The 20,428-nt window shown below is 46.9% G+C and overlaps 2 protein-coding genes across 20 annotated transcripts in view; one reads left to right on the top strand and one right to left on the bottom strand.

The window, feature by feature from the left end:
* The window catches only part of SPTY2D1OS (SPTY2D1 opposite strand), a 32,379-nt gene extending 18,324 nt beyond the window's left edge, over positions 1 to 14,055 (bottom strand). The window contains exons 1-6 of one of the 9 annotated variants that reach the window (XR_005375814.1): positions 14,000 to 14,014; positions 13,268 to 13,367; positions 4,426 to 4,642; positions 3,913 to 4,005; positions 2,162 to 2,199; positions 1,389 to 1,500 (exon numbers count right to left, since the gene is read on the bottom strand). Coding sequence is in view for 1 of the 9 variants with exons in the window: in XM_038569224.1 (XP_038425152.1) it covers positions 3,913 to 4,005; positions 4,426 to 4,494 (162 nt within the window). In the remaining 8 variants the exon portion in view is untranslated. Of the gene's footprint in view, positions 1 to 373; positions 512 to 1,388; positions 1,501 to 2,161; positions 2,200 to 3,900; positions 4,006 to 4,425; positions 5,288 to 5,591; positions 5,607 to 13,267; positions 13,368 to 13,999; positions 14,015 to 14,040 lie in introns of those variants that run through there. The other 8 variants (XR_005375818.1, XR_005375815.1, XR_005375816.1 and 5 more) reach the window with 8 other exon arrangements.
* A 244-nt stretch (positions 14,056 to 14,299) lies between these two features.
* The window catches only part of UEVLD (UEV and lactate/malate dehyrogenase domains), a 50,646-nt gene continuing 44,517 nt past the window's right edge, over positions 14,300 to 20,428 (top strand). For 3 of the 11 annotated variants that reach the window (XR_005375810.1, XR_005375809.1, XM_038569212.1), the window contains exon 1: positions 16,543 to 16,666. Coding sequence is in view for 5 of the 11 variants with exons in the window: in XM_038569212.1 (XP_038425140.1) it covers positions 16,571 to 16,666 (96 nt within the window). In the remaining 6 variants the exon portion in view is untranslated. Of the gene's footprint in view, positions 14,431 to 15,991; positions 16,314 to 16,368; positions 16,440 to 16,542; positions 16,667 to 20,428 lie in introns of those variants that run through there. The other 8 variants (XR_005375808.1, XM_038569211.1, XM_038569210.1 and 5 more) reach the window with 7 other exon arrangements.

Below are 20,428 nucleotides of genomic sequence, written 5' to 3'. Positions count from 1 at the left end.
AGACACCCAGGTTAGGACAACTGTTTGGAGGTATACTCAGAACCGGAGGGAGGAAGTACTGGGTATATAGTTCCTCTTGTCAAGAAAATGAGCAGGTTCTGTCCCCCTATAATAAAAAGAGCCTGAAATAACTGAGAAAGATGAGTCCTTTGGAATATGTAGGAGGCAAGTAGGCACAGCCAGGCAGCCAGAAAATGTAGGCACTTAACTTGATGGGATGAGTTGAGTCTAGGTCACGTAAGTATTATAAGAGATGCTACTATCCTAGATTCAGGATTACTGTGTTGCTTATGGAATTTGAGTTCACTTTTCATAAAGAATAAAAGAAGGGCAATCTATTCAGTGCACAGGGCCACTTAAAAAATAGTTTAGCAAATGTACCAAATAGTCCATCAACACAATGTTACCCACATAACCAGAAGATCTACTTTGGTGGTACAGATGCACTTCTGAACAATGGGACCATCCATCATCCCCAGGCAGCCACAGAATGGGAGAAGTTCCACACAGTCTGTTTCAAAAGCAGTTGCTATTGTTAAGTTCTCACCCCCCCTACCCCCCACTCCCCTCTCAGGGTCAGAAAATTCCAAACCACATCTAGAGGGCTTATGAGGAATATGCTAGGGCTCAAATGCCCAGAATCACTGCATGGGTCTTCTACTTGGGTTTTCATCCTTGGTCTCAAACTCAAACTGCATCATACTGAGGACTGGCTTTTGTTTCTATGTATGCTGCCCTGTATTACCAACAGTCACCGCTAAATCATCAGACACCTTCCTTGCTATTCAGGTGAGGGAGGCATTTAAGCCAAGAGACAGCCAAGATCTTGGATGCTCCAGGCTCTTGTTTGGCTCTTTTCCTTGGCACATAAAAACATGCCAAGGGGTTTGGGGTCTAGAAGGTCTGGATCTTTTTTTATTTTATTTTTTATTTTTTGAAGGTCTGGATCTTAATCTTGACTGCAACCCAGAGCTGTGGGGCTGGTAAGATACTTGGGGCCTCTCAGCTTCATTTTTGCCATTTTGTTAAAAGGCCAGTGCCTAACCCAGAAGGTTATAAGATTAAAATAATGTATAATTTAGCACCCAGTATTAAAATGAAGTCCTTTCTGCACACAGTATTAGCCTTTTCTGTAACATTTTTTTGACCCTGGAGCCTGGACAGAGGAGAAAGGCTATATTTGGGAACTAGGTCTACAGAATACGGGGCAAATGGAACTAGTTATCTTAGTCTTATTGCCAGTCTGAGAGACTGAAACTGAGGGGACCCAATCACATCCATCTACCCCAACTACCTCCCCACCCTCCATCTCCCTGTTTGCAGCTAAGGAATACCAAGTCTTATCTTAAAAAGTACGGAATTTTTTTTTTACATAAAATGTGACAAAATAATGTGCAATTACTTTATGCTAAACCAACAACAGGAACTGTACAGCTGGTCAGGTGAGCTTCAGAGCTGCATTACTTCACCAGGATCATCTTTGCTTACTTCCACCGGGGTCTGGGGAAAGAAAAGTATGTCAGGTGGACCTCACCTAGTGTTTGCTTGTGTGTGTGGATGAGGCAATTGCCCTCCTTGCCGAGGACAGGCTCTATCCTTTGTCCAGTCCTATCTCTTAATGCCTCTGATCCCAGTTGCCAGGAGGGCTTAGCCATGTGGGAGGTGACAAGAGGCCAAAAAAGAACAAATATCCAAGGTCTAATGGGAAGAGAAAAGATCTCTAGCACCAGAACCACTTTATAAACTGCCGTTTACTTGAGGAGGGAGGGTTAAGTGTAGGTTGCTGGTGTGAGCTGATTTAAGAAATGTGACCAAAGCCTGGGCACATGAAATGGCCCCCCCGAGCATAATCCTAGGTCACCCATGTCAGACAGTTTTGACTTAAGGCCTGAAATACCTTTACCTCTACATCTCTGTGTTATTTGAGACTGAAGAATTTAAGACTAATGACTCTTAGGAAAATATGTATAAAAGAAAGACATGAAAGACAGAAGGAACCCTCAGTGAATAATAGTATGTAAGGTACAACCATTTTCTAAATAAAGAGAAGACTATTCGTTTCTAAAGTTACTAGAGTTGAATTTTGATGCTTAGCTCATTTATCTGAGGGAGTACATTTCAAAGTAGGTATAGAAAACAAAGGTATAGAAAACACACTTACCCCTCCTGGGGGATACTTATATCCCTTCCACATGGTTCCTGCAATGAGAAGCAACCATAAGACAACAATCATTGTGGGGCTTCTTGCTCAGCTGGTGGTGTGTGCTGGGGACAATAGGTGGTACTGAAAGGTGTGGTGGTCTATTCCCTGAGTCCTGGGTACTGGGCTGTCTTCATTCAAGACCAGATGGTGGATTGCCCAGCATGTTAGTTCCTGGCTGAAGAGCTTTGTGGTCTAGTCTAAACAGCAATGACTCGCCAGGGCCATTTTGGGGGGCAGAGATCAGACACCAATTGTGACATCAGCTCCTGTGACCCTGCGGGGACCAGTCAAAGTGGTAGCTATGGGACAGTTGAGTAGGACGCCTGGTGTGTTGGGTCCAAAGAACCCTTAATAGAAAGGCCCTGTTCTCCGGTGACCCTCCATGGTTTGGATCTAGCTGGCATCACATCTTTATTAACTCATCACCTGTCAGAATATTAACTATTGGTTTTATGCAATCAGATACAAAAAGCACTGTTATGTAAACAAAACAAAACGGGCCCCGGATTAATTGGGAGGATTGGCTAGGCATGCTGTGAGCAATTACTTTATACACTATTGCTAGACTATTTGAAAAAGAGAAATCTTCCATTTTGTGAAACACTACATTAAACACACATTATGCAGGGTATGCCTCCTCACAACTTCCCTGGAAAGGGAAGAGAAGGAAGATGGGTGTTATGCTCATTCCACAGCTGGAAAATCTGAGGTGGTTTGGTTTGGGCAGGATCAGAGTGGCAGTGGCTCAGCTAAGCAAGTGCCCTGTGCCTCCACCCACATCCCTCCCCCACACAAAGGTCTGGCTCAGTTGGGTCAATACTTACATAGAAATCCTGGGGTTGGTGGCGGAAAAAAAAAGAAACTTCATGGCCTATTTCTAGTATCCCTGGGGTTGGGACATGATGCTCCTGCTGTCCAGAGAAGTTTCCCAGAGAACCCGCTCCTGTCACTGGCTTACTTACTAAGTAAAGTTGCTTACTGAAGTCTTACTAAGACTTTAAGTTTCTTTAACAGCGGGAATATCTTTTGAAAAAACAGGTCTGAATGAAAGGGAGTAGGATGTGGAATGTGTGCAAGAGGTTGAGTCCAGAGACCTGTGCTTGCATCCCAACTTCACATATGGAGTTGGTCTGTATGGCCTTGGGTAACCAATTAAGGTTGTTGTCACCAATAAATCTTCGTTGACCAGTTCATTATTTTGCTCGGTTGTTGATGCTTTGCATCAAATGCTTGACATGAATTCCCAAATGCAATCCTCACAAAAATAGTAAGATACTGAGCTATCCCCATTGTACAGATGAAGAAAGTGAGGTTTAGAGATTAAACTTTCCCAAGGGATTGAACTTTTTACACAGCTAGTGAGTAGCAAAGTTAGGGCTTGAATTCACTCACATTAACTCTAGTCTTGGAGTCTGCCAAAAGGGGCACTAAAAATGCTCATTCAACTAAGTATAGAGTTTGTGAGAAGCTAATAGACCGGAGGTCTTTGAAAAGATAGACCTAGGAGATGTGCTTAACAAATCTTTGAAACTTGGCCTGCTGTCCAAAGCAGCACTTGCTGTATTCTCTTACCCTAACACATACCTCAAGCCACTTTCCCTTTGACAGTTTGTTTCCCAGGGGGAAAATAAACTCTCCATTGAGATTTTAGGGTGTCACCACATTCTCTGGAAAGGGAGGAACTGAGTTCAGCAGATCTGACCACTCACTCAGAGTTGCGGGTCTTCATCCAAAGCCCAGCTCCTCAGTCGTGTCTTGTTCTCCTGAACAGGCCACTTTTCCTTCCACTTCAGAGTTGGAGGCTGAGTCAGAAAGAAATTTAAAGGCAGAAGTGGTTCTACTTGTTGGCCTAGTAGGTGACTGCCTCTGTAGGACCAGAGGGGCTCTCGGGAGGTCCCACCAATGTCCATATTGCCATTCCTACCAGTGACCACTGATCTCCTTGGCCTAAAAACCACTGTCTTCAGAAACTCTCTGATAAATTCTGTAATGCTTTGAAATAAGTGCTATTACATACCCAAGGGGAGGTGGTACTCAGAGATACCCCAATGGGAGGAGAAGTAGCCTGGGAAACTAACTTGCCATTGCATCCTGACCTCTATTTAGTAGTGAGACCCCAACTATCTTTCCCATTTGGTCACAACTCCCAGCTGGGAGGGTGAGCCAGGGCCAGAGCCAGGATGGACTACTATCAGGGATCCACAGGCAGGGCCATTACTTACCATGAACTCCGGAAATGTGCCCATGTAACATGCAAGTCCAACAAAAAGCATCCAGCCAAGCACGATCATGATAACAAATAAAACAATGTCTAAGACACAACTGTAGTCAAAGACTCTTCACCAAGATCTTGGCAGAGGAGTGTGCTCATGAAACCCTCAGTTGGTAGAGGTCTTGCATGTCAGTTCCAGTCCTTGGCTCCAAAGGATCTGGAACTCCCTAGTGGAGAAGTTGGAGTCCAGTAGGGCATTGTGACATCATTGGTCACATGGCCCAGGCTCACATGTCAAAGATACTGCCCCAAGACCAGTAGCTGAGCAGCAAACTTAGCTTTTTGTAAGCATTCACTCATAGCAACAATATGAAGTAGATTCTATGAAGACCAGTCTTCTTAGCCTAAGTGACTAGCATAGGTCACACAGCTGATGCTCCAGATCAGGGCCAGGACTCAGGGCCCAGCCATCTGTTAGGAAATTGGGCTCCCTAGAATCCAGCAGGAACTGGAAAGGGTGTGTTCTTAGGCCTATGACAGCTGTGAGTGCAATAAACTCAATTCTAGGGCAGTGAGACATCTCTTATTTCTGTCCCTGCAACCCCCTCATCATCTCAAGGGCTCTGTCACCACCATTTTATACCATTCTTCAATAGCTTTGGTCAGTAACTCTCTGCTGGTTCTCCTCTCTTGGCCTTCAGAAGCCACAAGGAAATTCTTTCATCACAAAAACCTCCAAATGATGCTGTGGCTCCTTCCTGTTTCTAAATTTCCTTTTATGCCCAAACTTCTGAAACACTCAAAGCCTTTCTTCCCAAACTCTACCTTTCTTCCACACATTGCATTCTGACTTCTGGCCCCCACATGGCTACTCAGATGCTCTCGGAGGTTATCAAAATCTCCTTTTTGTCAAGTCTAATGATCTCATCTTCACCCTTCTGACCTCATTGTACTGTCACAATGGACCCTTCTCTCCATCAGAATTCTTTCTACAGACACATGTCCCCATGGGTTATGTTGATATCTTCTTTATTTTCATTATTTTAAATTATGAAAATAACAGGTGCTCATGGCAAAACATGAAACCACCCACAGATATCTAAGAAAAATTTAACTATCTCCCCTCTTTTTCCCCTTAGTTCCCATCCCCATGATGTAACCAAGCCTGGTGTGTACCCTTCTGCCAAAGAATCTTCCATGGGCTTGCAAACATCAGTCCACATGTAAAGGGATAGAAGGGTTTCTTTTCAGTGTTGCCTTATTAAACGTGATCATACTACCTATGCTACTATGCAACTTGCTTTTATCCTGTTAACAATGGATAAAAAAAATCTAAACACATTCTCTTTTTTTTTAACAATAAGCTTTATTGAGGTATAAATCACATATGATAAAATACACTTTTTTAGTGTGGAGTTGAGGAGTTCTGAAGCATGTGTCAGGCTTGTAACAACAACCATAAATAGAAGAGAAAAAAGTTCGATCATCTCACAAAGCTCCCTTTGCTACTAGTGTCCTCCCCGCTGAACTCCCTGCCCCCTGGAAACTAACTATCTGCTTTTGCATCTTCCAGAACTTCACATAAAGAGAACTAAAAAACTCATTCATTGGCTTCTTTCACATAACATAATGTTTTTAAGATTCATCCACATAGTACAGTAGTTTGTGCTGTTTTATTGAATGAACATATGGTCTGCTGCATGGACATAGCAGTTTATCAATTTACCTGTCAAAGAACATTTGGGTTGTTTCCAGGTTGGGTTATAACGAACAGTTACTATAAATCTTTGGGTACAGTTTTTTGTATGAACGTTAAGTTTTAGTTTCTCTAGGGTGAATCCCAGTGGGGGTATTTGAATCACATGGTAAGTGCTTGTTAAAAAAAACCTTTATCGCTAGTTCTCAGCAATTTTACTTTGATAGGACCATGTAATTTTCTGCATGTTTCTTCTATTTGGGGTTTGGTGAGCTTCTTGGAACTGTGGGTTTATGGTTTTCACCAAATTGGGAAAATATTTGGCCACTATTTCCTCAAATATTTTTTCTGCCTGCCTGTCCCTCTCTGTGACGTCCATTGGATGTCTTTAAGACCAGTACCCAGTGTGAACATGTCCCACAGCTTGCTGGTGGTCTTTATTTCATTTTGAATTTTTCATGGCTTTGTTTTTCAAGTTCACTCATTATTCTCCTTGTCTAATCTTGAGACCCATGCAGTGCATTTTCATTTGACATACTTTTCTTTTTTTTTTTTTTTTTTTAAGATTTTTTTATGAGAGAGAGAGAGACAGAGACACAGGCAGAGGGAGAAGCAGGCTCCATGCAGGGAGCCCGATGTGGGACTCGATCCCGGGTCTCCAGGATCACACCCTGGGCTGAAGGCAGCGCTAAACCGCTGAGCCACCTGGGCTGCCCTCATTTGACATACTTTTCATCATCTCTTCAAGTTGTCTTTTTATTTTTTATTTTTTATTTTTTTTTATTTATTTATGATAGTCACAGAGAGAGAGAGAGAGAGAGGCAGAGACACAGGCAGAGGGAGAAGCAGGCTCCATGCACCAGGAGCCTGACGTGGGACTCGATCCCGGATCTCCAGGATCGCGCCCTGGGCCAAAGGCAGGCGCTAAACCGCTGCGCCACCCAGGGATCCCTCAAGTTGTCTTTTTAAAAAATACTTTCATTTTTTTTTCCACATCATGTTCATGTTTTCCTTTGCATCCTTGAGGGTTTTTATAAGACTGATAATAAACATTTTAAGGACACCATCTACAAATCTATCATCTCTCTCATTTCTGGAATTGTTTTGATGGTTGATCTTTCTCTTTTTGTTATGGGCGATATTTTCCTACTTCTTTTGAATGTCTGGGAACTTTTAGGTTGGATGTTCAACATGGCAAACTTTACAGGGCTGTTTGCTGGACTCACATTCCTTTCAGTAGTGTGGGGTTTTCTTCCAGGATGTTTGGGCTCAGTTTGATTCTTCCGAGGCTTGCTTTAAGACTTGTTATGGTGGGCACAGAGCAGCTTTTACTCTAAGGATAATTCTCCCCATGACTGACCCTTCTGATTCCCACTGGGCACTCTCTCTGATGCCTGTTGTGTTCAGTTTTTCAAATGTGTGGAATTTGCCACAACTCTGAGCCTCTTTGGGATCTCCAAGAAGTTTTGACCTGCTGTTTCGGGACGGGGGGCGGGGGGGGGGGGGGGTGTTGAGTCTTATGGAGTTTTGATATGCAGAAATTCAGCAGTTTTGGTATGCAGAAACTCAGCTGGGGGTTCATGAGGACCCTCTGGAGATCTCCAGAGTTCTCTCTCTCTGCAGAACCCCTTCTTCTCCAGGCCTCCATCCTGCAAATTCCTAGTACTCTGGACTCCTTTGTACTCTGCTCTTTCTTTACAACTCAGCAAGATTACCCCAGTTTGGGTAACCCCTCTGTGCTGCAGTCTGAAAAATGTTTCCAGGCAGGACGTTGGGGGCAATTGTAAGGCTCTTCTCCTTTCTTTCCTGTCTCTCAAAGTTCATAGGCTTGTGCTGCTTCTTGTGCAAAAACTGAAAACAATTACTGCATCTATTTTGTGCAGTTTTCCATTTGTTTTTGGAGAGAAGGCGACTCCTGTAGCAGTTGATCCTTATTCTCATTCTTTTTAAATTCCTGCATAATACTCCCCATTTATTTCCTTTCTCCTCATGATGACTATATCCGTCCAGAGACGGAAACCACACAGTAATTTCAATTTCAACTAAGAAAGCTAAATAAAGAGAATTAGTAAGTAGGAACAAGAGATTAACTAAGGAAAATGCAGAAAGCTCTACATATATAGAAATAGCATATACAGGGAGAAGCCACACCTCTAAGGCTGAGGCAAAGCAACCAAGGAAGAAACAAACTTGCAAGAGTCTCTCCTTTCCAAGGCTGAAATCCAAAACTTGTTGAAGTGGTGGCCATCACCAACTGGGTGGTAGAGAAATCCAATCTGCTGCAGGCCAGATGTGACAATTAGAGAATCACTAGATGCTGGTGAAATCGGCCACAAAGTCTCCAGAGAAGGTTCTGGGAGGTTTACTGATCATCGCTGAGAATCTGCCAGCAGAATATACCAGGAAGCCACCCTGTGGGGGTGCTGGTGGTATAACGCAAGGCAAACTGTTCCATGGAAGGGATGCCATTGAAACTCAATGGAAAAGTCCAGAGAAAGGCCACTGAAACTCAACAGGGCTGACCACCACTGGATATGCCCCATGTGCCACTGGCAGCCACATAGTAGAACACGGAGAACAAAGGCATGCTGGGACCAGGAAGAGAAGTTTCTTCCTCCTACCGTATCTCCCCAAGGCCCTCTATTGGTAAAACTTAACATCATGCCCACTAGCAAGGAAAAAAATGTTCACAAGGTCCAGCTCCATTATAGCAGAGCCAGCAGTGCATGGTGGATTCAGAGTTGAAGGACAATGAATTCCTAAATGGCACACTGTGCATTTAGGTTTTCTCCAACTTTTTTTTTTTTTTTTTACCACCATAAACAATGCTGTGATGGTTAAACCAAATTTCTTAGACAATTTCTTTTGAGTATTGCCAGGTTTTTACTTGTTAACCAGTAAAGCAGCAAGATGACAAAAAGGGTATGCCAGTTCAGATAGAGCACGAAAATGGAGGCTATGTAAAATGCCTACAGAAAAAGAACTAGCATAAGAAAAGAAAGATCATAATTTCATTTTCATAAGGACAAAGAATATCTTTCACAAGACAAAGGTTACTGTGGAAGGGTCGCCTGAGAGGCAGATACGCTGTCAATGAACAACAACATAAGCTCCATACATCTAAGTAAAGGATACTGGTTTTTGATGCAAACATTTTTAAAATTTTCACGAGATCCAATTTGCTTATTTTTTCTTTTGTTGTCTCTGCCTTGGTGTCATATCCAAGAAATCACTGCCAAATCCAATGTCGTGAAGTTTTTTCTTATGTTTTCCTCCAAAAGTTTTATTGCTTTTTTAAAAAATTTAAAAGATTTTATTTATTCATGAGAGACATAGAGAGAGAGGCAGAGACCTAGGCAGAGGGAGAAGCAGGCTCCTCGCAGGGAGTCTGATGTGGGACTTGATTCCAGAACCGCAGGATCTCACCCTGAGACAAAGGCAGATGCTCAACTGATGAGCCACCCAGGTATCCCTAACAGCTTAATTGTTTTAGGTCTTACATTTAGGTCTCTGATCCATTTTTGAGTTAATTTTTGTAATATGGTGTATTAGATAAGAGTCCAAATCATTCTTGCGTATGGATGTCCAGTTTTCCCAGCAGCATCTGTTGAAAAGACTGTCCCTTCCCCCATTGAATGGTCTTGGCACTCCTGTCAAAAATCATTTGACCATGTATGCAAGGATTTATTTTTGGGCTATCTATTCTATTCTACGGGTGAGGTACTTAGGTAAAAAATCATAGATAGACAGAAAATAGAATGGTGAGTTGCCACAGGCTGGGAGGAAGGAAGAGCAGGAAGACATTATTTAGTAAATATAAAGAGTTTCACTTTTAGAAGATGAGGATTTTGGAGATGGGTGGTAAAGATGGCTGGGCTACATTATGAATGTATTTAATACCAGTGAACTGTGTACTTAAAAATGCTTATGAAGGTAAATTGTAGATTATGTGTATTTTACCCCAATAAAAAATGAGGGAAAAAGGGAAAAGAAAAGTGATGAGGATACATGTCTCTGATATTTAGAATACTAGGGTTTCATCCCTGAACAATATGTCTGATAGAACCAATAACTATGAAAACAAAGAGTGTAAACAGCTACCAGAAGAGCACCAAAAAAAAAAAAATTCATATTTTAAGCAAGCCATTCTTGTGACTTTTCACAAGCTGCAAACAAAGATGTAGAATATACACTTTTCCATTTCTTAGTTTGGGGATCTTTTGTGTCCTTTAAATATCATTAACATCTTTGTACCTGTGTCTTGGGTATTTTTATTTCAGGAAGACAAGTTTCCTAAGGTAGGTTTATAGAACAAAAGATATGTCAGATTACTTTGCCTAAAGTTTGTAGCAAATAATGCTCCCACTGACTACATTTGAGTTTCTTAAACCAGGGTACAGGGATGGGCTTCAGTGGATCCGTGAACACTCCTGAAATTGGACACAAAATGGACTGCGTATGTTGGCATGTACATTTTTCTGGGACAGGTCTGTATCTTCCAAACCGAAACTCAGATAAGGCCGAGAATTAGTACACTATGCCATCGTCTCCCTATGGCTTTGGTCATCCTACACTCTCATTCATTCAGCAAACTTACCAAATATTAGAAGAATGAAGACATGCAATAAATTCAAGCATGCTAGGCACTAGGAATACAGAGATACGTGAGATTTGACAGCTATCTGCCAGGACCTTACAGTCTTTGGGGACAGAAGGAGAGGAAGAGATGGAAGTAGCTGGTATAATAAAATATCTCAGGCAGGGCATTAAGGCATGAAGCAAGGAAGACATAATGTGTTTAGGGAAAAGTGAATGTTTCAGCCTGGTTAGATTACAGGATGTAATAGCGCCAATTTCTGGATGTGTGTGGGGGTTGTAGCAAGTCAGCAAGTGTTTGTACTAAACAATCTTCTTCTTATGATGAAATACCAATTAATCACAAAATTCCATCACAACTTCACATACACAGAGGCAGCAACATGCATAGATTAAGAACATGGTCTCTAACACCACCTTCTGCAATAACTTAACCTTTCTGAATCCCGGTTTCCCTTTTTGTAAAATGGAGCCAATTATACCATACATCCTCTATTTTAAGGTGCATACTTTTTCACATTTTAGCTCCTTTCAAATAGGTGTGTTAAAATTGGTATTTATATTCAATTTTGTAATCTTTTCTCTCCCAAAACATTGTCAATAACACGTCTTACTGAACAGGTTCTCAGAAATAAGGAAATAGGTAATACAACCCTAAACCTCAGTTTCCTCACCAGTAGAACTGAGATACTTTTATCTAGGTCATAGGGTTCTGTGAAGATTAACTGTGATAAAGCACATAAAACTCTTAGCAATGTACCTTCCCCACAGGAAATGAGGGCTACACACATACACAAACACATACACACACACACATGCACAAAGGGGCATAAAATGTTCACTGTGGCTGTAAATCATTCATGGTAACTAAACCAGAAGACAATGAGCTGTTTGGATGGAAGGCATCCTCCATAAAAGGTTCTTTCATAAAAGATTGAAGAACCTTGCTCAGGCCTCACTTCTAATTTGGTATCTTTTCCTTGATTAATGGATGTCTGACAGGGTCTGTGAGATCTTAGAGGCCCTGGAAGTCCCATTGTTTCCAAGTTTGTTAGATCTGCCTGGGGGTCTCTTTAGAGGTCTCTTATCTTTCCATCTTCCCCCTCCTACCTTCTCTCCTGGCTTCCTCTCTTGCCCCATACACTCTCTTCACAATGCAGCAGTCAGACTTATTCTTTTAAAAGTCAGTCACATCACTGCTCTATCCAAAACTCTCCAGTCCCTTCCTCTTTCTCTCAGATACAAGCCTAAGAAAGAAAAAAGTTCCCTGACATCTGGGAACTGGTCTGACCCAGCTACAAAGGTCTCAGTGTTGTTAGAGGTTGACCTGGCACTCAGAGCAAGGCTGGGTTACTCTCTTGTCAGATAAAACAATGTCACAGAACACAAACAGCAGACAGGGTCCCTCAGACCATGATAAAATGAGACCAAATAAAGCCACTTCATAATTTGTCTAAGCAGAGGCAAACCGAGGTCACTGTGCAGCCCATGAAATGCCAAATATCCTCTTCCCTCTATTATGAGTGATTGCTACTTCTTTACCAATTACTGCTTTATCCTTGCTCAAGTGTGCCCATTTTGTAGATATTTATTGAGATATCCAATCACAGAACTGTCTCTGCTTTCTGACAGCACCCAATCCAAAGTGAAGGTTCACTTCATTAAACCCTCCCCAAAGGGTCACCCAAAGCCCCAATCCTGTAATAGGTCTTACTAACATTCTCGAACTGAGCAGGCCCAATGGTTCTCCCCGGTATCTGTTCCCTCGCTGCAAAGGGTAATCAACCCAACCTGCTTAAGTGTGGGTGTGTTTCTGATGCTCTTCTGGCTGGAGGCTACCGACAAGCCAAAGTCACAAATGTCTACCAAGGCCCCACAGCGGTTCTTAGACTTCACTGCGCATTAGATTCATCCGGTTTGTAAAAAAAGGACTGCTTGAACTCTACTCTTCCCCCAGAATTTCTGATTCTATAAGTCTGGGGATGGGGGGGGGGCTGTCTTAGAATCTGTATTTAAAACAGGTTCCAAAAAAAAAAAAAAAAGGGGATCCCTGGGTGGCGCAGCGGTTTAGCGCCTGCCTTTGGCCCAGGGTGCAATCCTGGAGACCCGGGATCGAATCCCATGTCGGGCTCCCAGTGCATGGAGCCTGCTTCTCCCTCTGCCTGTGTCTCTGCCTCTCTCTCTCTCTCTCTCTCTATCATAAATAAAAAAAAATAAAAAAAAATAAAACAGGTTCCAGGTGATGCTGAGACTGTGAGTCTGGGGGCCACAGTGGAAGAATCACTGCCCTAAACCATTTGTGGCCTCCCCCTTGTTTCTCTGAGTTAGCCTCCTTCTGTTTCCTCACCTCTTACTTCATTCTGCTCCAGCCACACTGGCCTTCTTGTTGTTTTGAGCTCATGCCTATCTTAGGAACTCTGCTTTGAATGCCCTCTAGTCTAGAACCCTTACTCTCTCACCTCTCAGGGAGACCTACCCTAATCTCCTTACCCTGTCTTTTAAAAACTTATTCCCCACAACCCACTTAATTACCTTCCAACCTATGATCTAATTTACTTACGTATTATATGTATTGTTTTGCTCTCCTCCTAATGAAAGGATGGACAGCCTCAGGGCAACTGATATTTTTGTCTATTCTGTTCACTGCTGTATCTTCAGACCTAGAAAAATACCTAGTAAACAGTCAATGCTCCAGAAAAGTTTGTTGAATGAATAAATATCCTTTCCAGCCTTTACTTTCTCCTCCTAAATTAAATCACAGCATTCCTTTCTTCAGCTCTCCCTGCAAACACGATCACAGTCCTGCTCACCCAACCTCCTGACGGTTACAATATCCATCTGCTACGACTTTTTTAAGCCCAGTGGCTCAAGTCGGGGATAAAGCAGGGAAGTAAATCATAAGTCAAGAAGCCCAGACAAAGCCACAGATTGCATCTCTTGGTCCTCTCTACGAAGATGACCTTATCTACCCATCTACCTCCTCTGGTGCTCAAACTCTTCTGACCTGGCTTTTTCCTTTCTCTGCCACCAAAGTTATGGCTCATCCTCATTAAAAAAAAAAAGAAAGAAAGAAAGAAAGAAAGAAAATTAAAAGAAAAAAGGGCCACCCCTCCCGCATGCTGCACCAACCCACCCATCTCCCAGTTTTTCGACCGTGCTCCTCCTGACTCCATTTTCCCTTTCCAGCTCCCTGAAATTCTGCTTTTGGAGTTCCGTTACCTCTTCCTTCCCGAATCTAACTACAGGTTTTGGTCGGGACCCTTTGCCGACACTCTGGCTGAATTTCACGCACCCTTCCGGGAACTCTGCCCCCGCATCGCGAGCTGCTGCTACCTCCTTCACTGCTTCTCCTCGGGTCCTTCCTATTCCTCTCCTTACAGACGTCCCCAAGCCTCCTTCCAGCGAGCGGGGTCGCGCCCTCCCCCCGGGCGCTACCGCCTGGTCCACGCCGCGCAGTGTCCACGCCGGGGCGCGGGGGACCCCGGGCGGAGCCGAGCAGCCGCGGACCTGGGCGTTGGACGCTGGGGGCGGAGCGGGGGGCGGGGCAGGGGGCGGGGCGTGGGTGGGGCGTGGCCTCGCGCCGCTCGCGAGACTTGGGCCTCGGCGGCCTCCGTCCAGGCGTGGGCGCGGCGGCAGGTGCGCGCTGCGGTCGCCGCTTTCTGCTCCCGGACGTGGGTGGAGATGGAGTTCGACTGCGAGGGTCTCAGGCGGCTCCTGGGCAAGGTGCGGGCGGCGCGGCGGGCCGGGGGCCGGGGGCCGGGGGTGGGGCCGCCTCATCCTTGCGTTTCCCCGACTCGCCCCGGGGCTTGGAGGGGGCTGCGGGGCGCGATCCCCGGGAGGCTGCGGGTCTGCCCCCCATCCGCCCCGGCGCCCTCCCTGGGTTCCCGGCCGGTGGGGGCGGGGGCCGTGGCTCCGCCCACCCCCGCGAGTCCCCGCCCCCTCCTCCCCTCCCCCTCCTCCCCTCCCCCTCCATGGGTCCCCGGCCGGGGGGAGGGGCCCGTGGCTCCGCCCACCACCGCGAGTCCCCGCGCCCTCCCTGGGTCCCCGGCCCGGGGCCTGTGGCTCCGCCCACCCCCGCGGGTCCCCGCCCCCTCCGCCCCTCCCCTCCCCCTCCATGGGTCCCCGGCCGGGGAGCCGTGGCTCCGCCCACCACCGCGAGTCCCCGCGCCCTCCCTGGGTCCCCGGCCCGGCCTGTGGCTCCGCCCACCCCCGCGAGTCCCCGCCCCCTCCGCCCCTCCCCTCCCCCTCCCTGGGTCCCCGGCCGGGGGGAGGGGCCCGTGGCTCCGCCCACCACCGCGAGTCCCCGCGCCCTCCCTGGGTCCCCGGCCCGGCCTGTGGCTCCGCCCACCCCCGCGAGTCCCCGCCCCCTCCGCCCCTCCCCTCCCCCTCCCTGGGTCCCCGGCCGGGGGGAGGGGCCCGTGGCTCCGCCCACCACCGCGAGTCCCCGCGCCCTCCCTGGGTCCCCGGCCCGGCCTGTGGCTCCGCCCACCCCCGCGAGTCCCCGCCCCCTCCGCCCCTCCCCTCCCCCTCCCTGGGTCCCCGGCCGGGGGGAGGGGCCCGTGGCTCCGCCCACCACCGCGAGTCCCCGCGCCCTCCCTGGGTCCCCGGCCCGGGGCCCGTGGCTCCGCCCACCCCCGCGAGTCCCCGCCCCCTCCGCCCCCTCCCCTCCCCCTCCATGGGTCCCCGGCCGGGGGGCCGTGGCTCCGCCCACCACCGCGAGTCCCCGCGCCCTCCCTGGGTCCCCGGCCCGGCCTGTGGCTCCGCCCACCCCCGCGAGTCCCCGCCCCCTCCGCCCCTCCCCTCCCCCTCCCTGGGTCCCCGGCCGGGGGAGGGGCCCGTGGCTCCGCCCACCCCCGCGAGTCCCCGCCCCTCCCCTCCCCCTCCCTGGGTCCCCGGTCGGGGGGCCGTGGCTCCGCCCACCACCGCGAGTCCCCGCTCCTCCTCCCTGGGTCCCCGGCCGGAGAGAGGCGTGGCTCCGCCCACCCCCGCGAGTCCCCGCGCCCTCCCTGGGTCCCCGGCCCGGGGCCTGTGGCTCCGCCCACCCCCGCGAGTCCCCGCCCCCTCCCCTCCCCCTCCATGGGTCCCCGGCCGGGGGGCCGTGGCTCCGCCCACCCCCGCGAGTCCCCGCCCCCTCCGCCCCTCCCCTCCCCCTCCCTGGGTCCCCGGCCCGGGGCCCGGGGCTCCGCCCACCCCCGAGAGCCCCTGCCGCCCCCCGGCCCCCCCCCCCCCCAGCTCCGGGCCTCCACCGCCTGCGAGACGTTCTCGCGCCGCGGGCGTCTGCGGGTCTCACGGGGCTCCCGGCGCTCGCCTGCCCCCAACCGCGCCCCGCTTTTCTTGCCTCGCAGTCCCCTGTCTCTGAGTCTCCGCTCCGACGGCTCTCTCTGCATCTCGGGACCGCGCCGTTCGCTCTGCTTGCGTTCCGACGGGTGCATGATCACACCGTGGGAATCGTACTTGATTTACGATCGTTTATTCACTCGTGCGGTGTACCCCGACCGCGGGGACGGGGCCGTGGTTCTCCCTGCCCCAGCCCTGCGCCCGGCCGCCGCGGGGCGCTACCTGTCCCTGCAGGGATGGAGTGAAAGGGTCGCCTGTGCCTTGAGCAGGTACCGGACATGGAAACAGGGCTTGGAGGCCCAGAAGAGATCCCCCTGAATGGTTGAAAGGTTGAGCGGGAGGCCTGACCCGGAAGCCTCACCTATATTTCTGGAGCACGACTAGCAAGTTTCCAGGTTGCTCCAGGCTCTTGGTCCAGCCTCTTTGATCCCGCCCCCCCCCCCCCCCCAGTGTATGCTCTGAGGCAACCCCCCCTTTCGCCCGCTTTCTAGTTTTGTGATTCTTAATGCTTCCTTAAGACTTCTCCATGCAAGAACCATGCACGTGTGGCATTTTTGTTGGATTTGCCCTAGATGGGGCAGTTTGCACGTCTGGGCAAGGTTGTGAAGCCTCAAGACTGAAGGTGTTTATTTAATTGATTTGAATGATTTTTATTTTCTGTGTCAGGTGTAGATTTTGTAGGAAGAGAAGTATCATCTTGCTGAGCACTGCACCCTTTGTGTCTCCTCTTCAAAGAGCCACTATATCAAGTTAAGATGGATCGATCCATCAATCTGACAGAGGGATCAAGCGATCTATCTGACAGAGGGAGAGAGAACACAAGCAGGGGGAGCAGCGGGCAGAGGGAGAGGGAGAAGCAGGCTCCCTAAGGAGCAGAGAGCGCAATGTGGGGCTTCATTCCAGGACCCTGAGGTCATGACCTGAGCAGAAGGCAGAGCTCAACCCACTGAGCCACCCAGGCGCCCCACTCTGTCAAGGTTTTGTTTTGTTTTTTTAATTTTATTTATTCAGAAGAGACACAGAAAGAGAGGCAGAGACACAGGCAGAGGGACAGGCCAGCAGGGAGCGACAGACTCCCGGGAAGTCAGGCCATGCAGGCGGAGCCCCCGACATAGACCCAGGACCATCCCGGACTTTATTTTGGATTTTTTTTCTTTTTTTTTTTTATAACGGGGGCACTGGGCGGGAGGCAGAGGAAACGCCCACACACCACTGGGAGACCTGGTCTCCACACCCACGGCCGATGCCCCTCTGCTGTCAAGTTGTCAGTTTTTTTTTTTTTTTTTTTTTTAATTTTATTTATTTATGATAGTCCAAAGAGAGAGAGAGAGAGAGAGAGGCACTGTACACAGGCAGAGGGAGAAGCAGGCTCCATGCACCGGAAGCCCGATGTGGGATTCGATCCGGGGTCTCCAGGATCGCGCCCTGGGCCAAAGGCAGGCGCCAAACCGCTGCGCCACCCAGGGTTTCTTAATGAGGGGAGTGTGATGTATTGTTTGGTGGGAGAAATGTTGAGAGTAGAAAAAGAACTTTTATTTTTCCTCACTAGATTAGCATAAATTAAGATGATTTGAAATGATTTGGAAGATGCAGATGAATGGGAATTTTAAACACTATTGGTGGTTCAGTGGTTATTTAACCATTTTGGAGAACAATTTGGCTTTGTTAATTAGATTATGTGTGATTTATATTCCTTCTACATCTAGCTAGGTAGATACCTTAGAGAATTCACAGTATATGAAGCAGCATATACTTGCAGAATCGCTCATAACTAAAAGTTAGAAACAACCCAAATGTGCCTTAACAGAAGGAAGGATAATTTGTTGTATATTCACACAATGGAAAACAGTACTGTGTGGCAGTGAAAAGGAGCTGCAACATGCAACAATATAAGTGAATCTTGGAAACATCCTATCGAGTGAAAAAAATAGAAGTTCTATGCAAAATTATAGTCTGATAAAGCCAACAAAATTAAAACTAAACAATAAAATAGTGTATTTTTTAGGGATAGACACACGTGTGGTAAAACTAGAAGGTGAAAGCAGAGGAAGGTAAATATACCTTCAAGGGAGACAGTTGAATGGGTGAGAGGACTACTCAGATGCTATGCTGTTGGAGAGGTCTGTGCTGTCAAATATGGTATCCTGTAGCCACAAGTGGCTCTTTGTCAAAATTAGATAAAATTAAACGTTGAGTTTTTCAGTCATGCCAGCCACATTTAAAAAAAAAAGATTTTATTCATTTATTCATGACAGACACAGAGAGAGACAGAGGCAGAGACACAGGCAAGAGAAGCAGGCTCCATGCAGGGAGCCCGATGCGGGATCCGATCCTGGGTCTCCAGGATCACACCCCAGGCCGCAGGCGGCGCTAAACCACTGGGCCATCGGGCCACCCACCAGCCACATTTTGATTGTCAATGGCCACATGTGGCTTGTGGCTATTATATTAGATCCCCCTCACATATAGATCTTTTTCATCATGGCAGAAAGCTTTGTTGGACATTGCTATTCTAGATAATATGTGAGCAGGTTGGTGCATGGGTGTTTATTATTTGAAATTAGTGTATATGTTTCTGTGTGTGTGTGTACGCATATAAACACATGTATATATTCTTTAGTTTGTATTAAATGTTAAGTTTAGGGTGCCTGGGTTTCTTGGTTAAGCATCTGACTTGATTTTTAGCTTAGGTCATTATCTCAGGGTTGTGGGATTGAGACCTGTATCAGGCTACACGCTCAGCCTTCATGTTGAGTCGGCTTTGGATTTTCTCTCTCCCTCAGCCCCTACCCCACCCCCTCCTTGCACATGTGCCCCCCCCCCATAAATACATATTTTAAAAAATTACTAAGTTTAGAAAATTTATCTGGTTCCCTCATTCCTATTTCAGAAGCTTGTGGTTTCCACATCACTAGTTTGAGTTATCTTGGACAGGTAGCTTAACCCAGATTTGCTCACTCACAGAATGATAAAATTGGACTTGATCTAAGATATGTTCCAGTTAGCAATTTTTTTTTGGTGAAATGATGCCACAAAGTATTCCTCAGTGTGTCCTACATTTGAGCATATGTCATATGAGTACTCTTATGCACTCTTCCTAAATGTTAAGTCTAGTAAATAAACATACAATAGTATAGCAGATAAAGTTAAAATTTTAGTAACTACTCACTTTTTCAGTGTTAGACTTTTTTTTCTTTTTAAAGTAGGCTCCAGGTGACAACACTGCAGCCTTCTGCACATTTGTGGGATGATTTCATTCACTTTTGTTTACACTGCGTCAGGCACCCTAAATCTGGGCCTCATTTCACCTTGCTGTAGTTAATACTGCTCAGTTCTTGGTTTCGATATCCAGTCCTGTGGATCATAATTTCTTTCTCTATCCACTCTACTCATATAAGTCTTCCTTTTTGCAGAATTAATTCCCATCCACTCAGCCTATATTTATCAGAGGCATACCCTGTGCTAAGTGCTGTGGGGAGATACAGAGATGAATAAGAGATGATTCCTGCCCTCAAGTTGTTAATAATCATAGGCTTTTTCTTCTGCCAAATTCTTACCCATCTTAAAATGCTCTTCTCCCTTCCCTCTAAGTTTCTGTACCATTCTAGACTCTTAGTGTAGGTTGTAGGCAGCTGTTCCTGGAGGCCTTTCTCTAACTTAGATATGCTTTATGTGGGTTCTTCATTTCTTATCTGTACTTACTGTTGTATATGTTTTTGTTTAAGATCTCACTTTTAGGGACACCTGGGTGACTCAGCGGTTGAGCATCTGCCTTTGGCTCAGGGCCTGATCCCGGATTTCTGGGATTGAGTCCCACATCGGGCTCCTTGTATGGAGCCTGCTTCTTCCCTCTGCCTGTGTCTCTGCCTCTCTCTCTGTGTCTCTCATGAATAAATAAATAAAATCTTAAAAAAAAAAAAAAAAGGTTCTCACTGTTATATGTGTTAATTCCAAGGTCATTGTATGTACCTGTTGAAGTTGGGGTAGTCGAGCTATATCTCCTTTGCAAATGAAAAGCTTAAGGCAGGACGCCTGGTTGGCTCAGTGGTTGAGTGCTTTTGAGTCAGGGCCTGATCCCAGGGTTCTGGGAATCAAGTCCCACATCAGGCACCCCTCAGGAAGCCTGCTTCTCCCTCTGCCTATGGCTCTGCCTCTCTGTCTTGAGTAAATCAGTAAAATCTTAAAAAAAAAAAAAGTGTCTGAAAAGCTTAAGACTCAGAGAGAGGAGATAATCTATTAGCAGTCATTCCCCATTTCCTCCCAATCTCTCATAATCCTAGGCATCCACTAATCTACTTCCTGCTTCATGGACTTGCCTATTCTAGATATTTCATATACAAATCCTATAATATGTGGCCTTTTGTGTCTGGTTTCTTTCACTCAG

Source organism: Canis lupus, chromosome 21 (genome assembly GCF_011100685.1).
Source record: "Canis lupus familiaris isolate Mischka breed German Shepherd chromosome 21, alternate assembly UU_Cfam_GSD_1.0, whole genome shotgun sequence".
NCBI classification, from domain to species: Eukaryota; Metazoa; Chordata; class Mammalia; order Carnivora; family Canidae; genus Canis; species Canis lupus.
The sequence above is the reverse complement of the archived record's forward strand: the minus strand, read 5'-3'. Positions and strand labels throughout refer to the sequence as shown.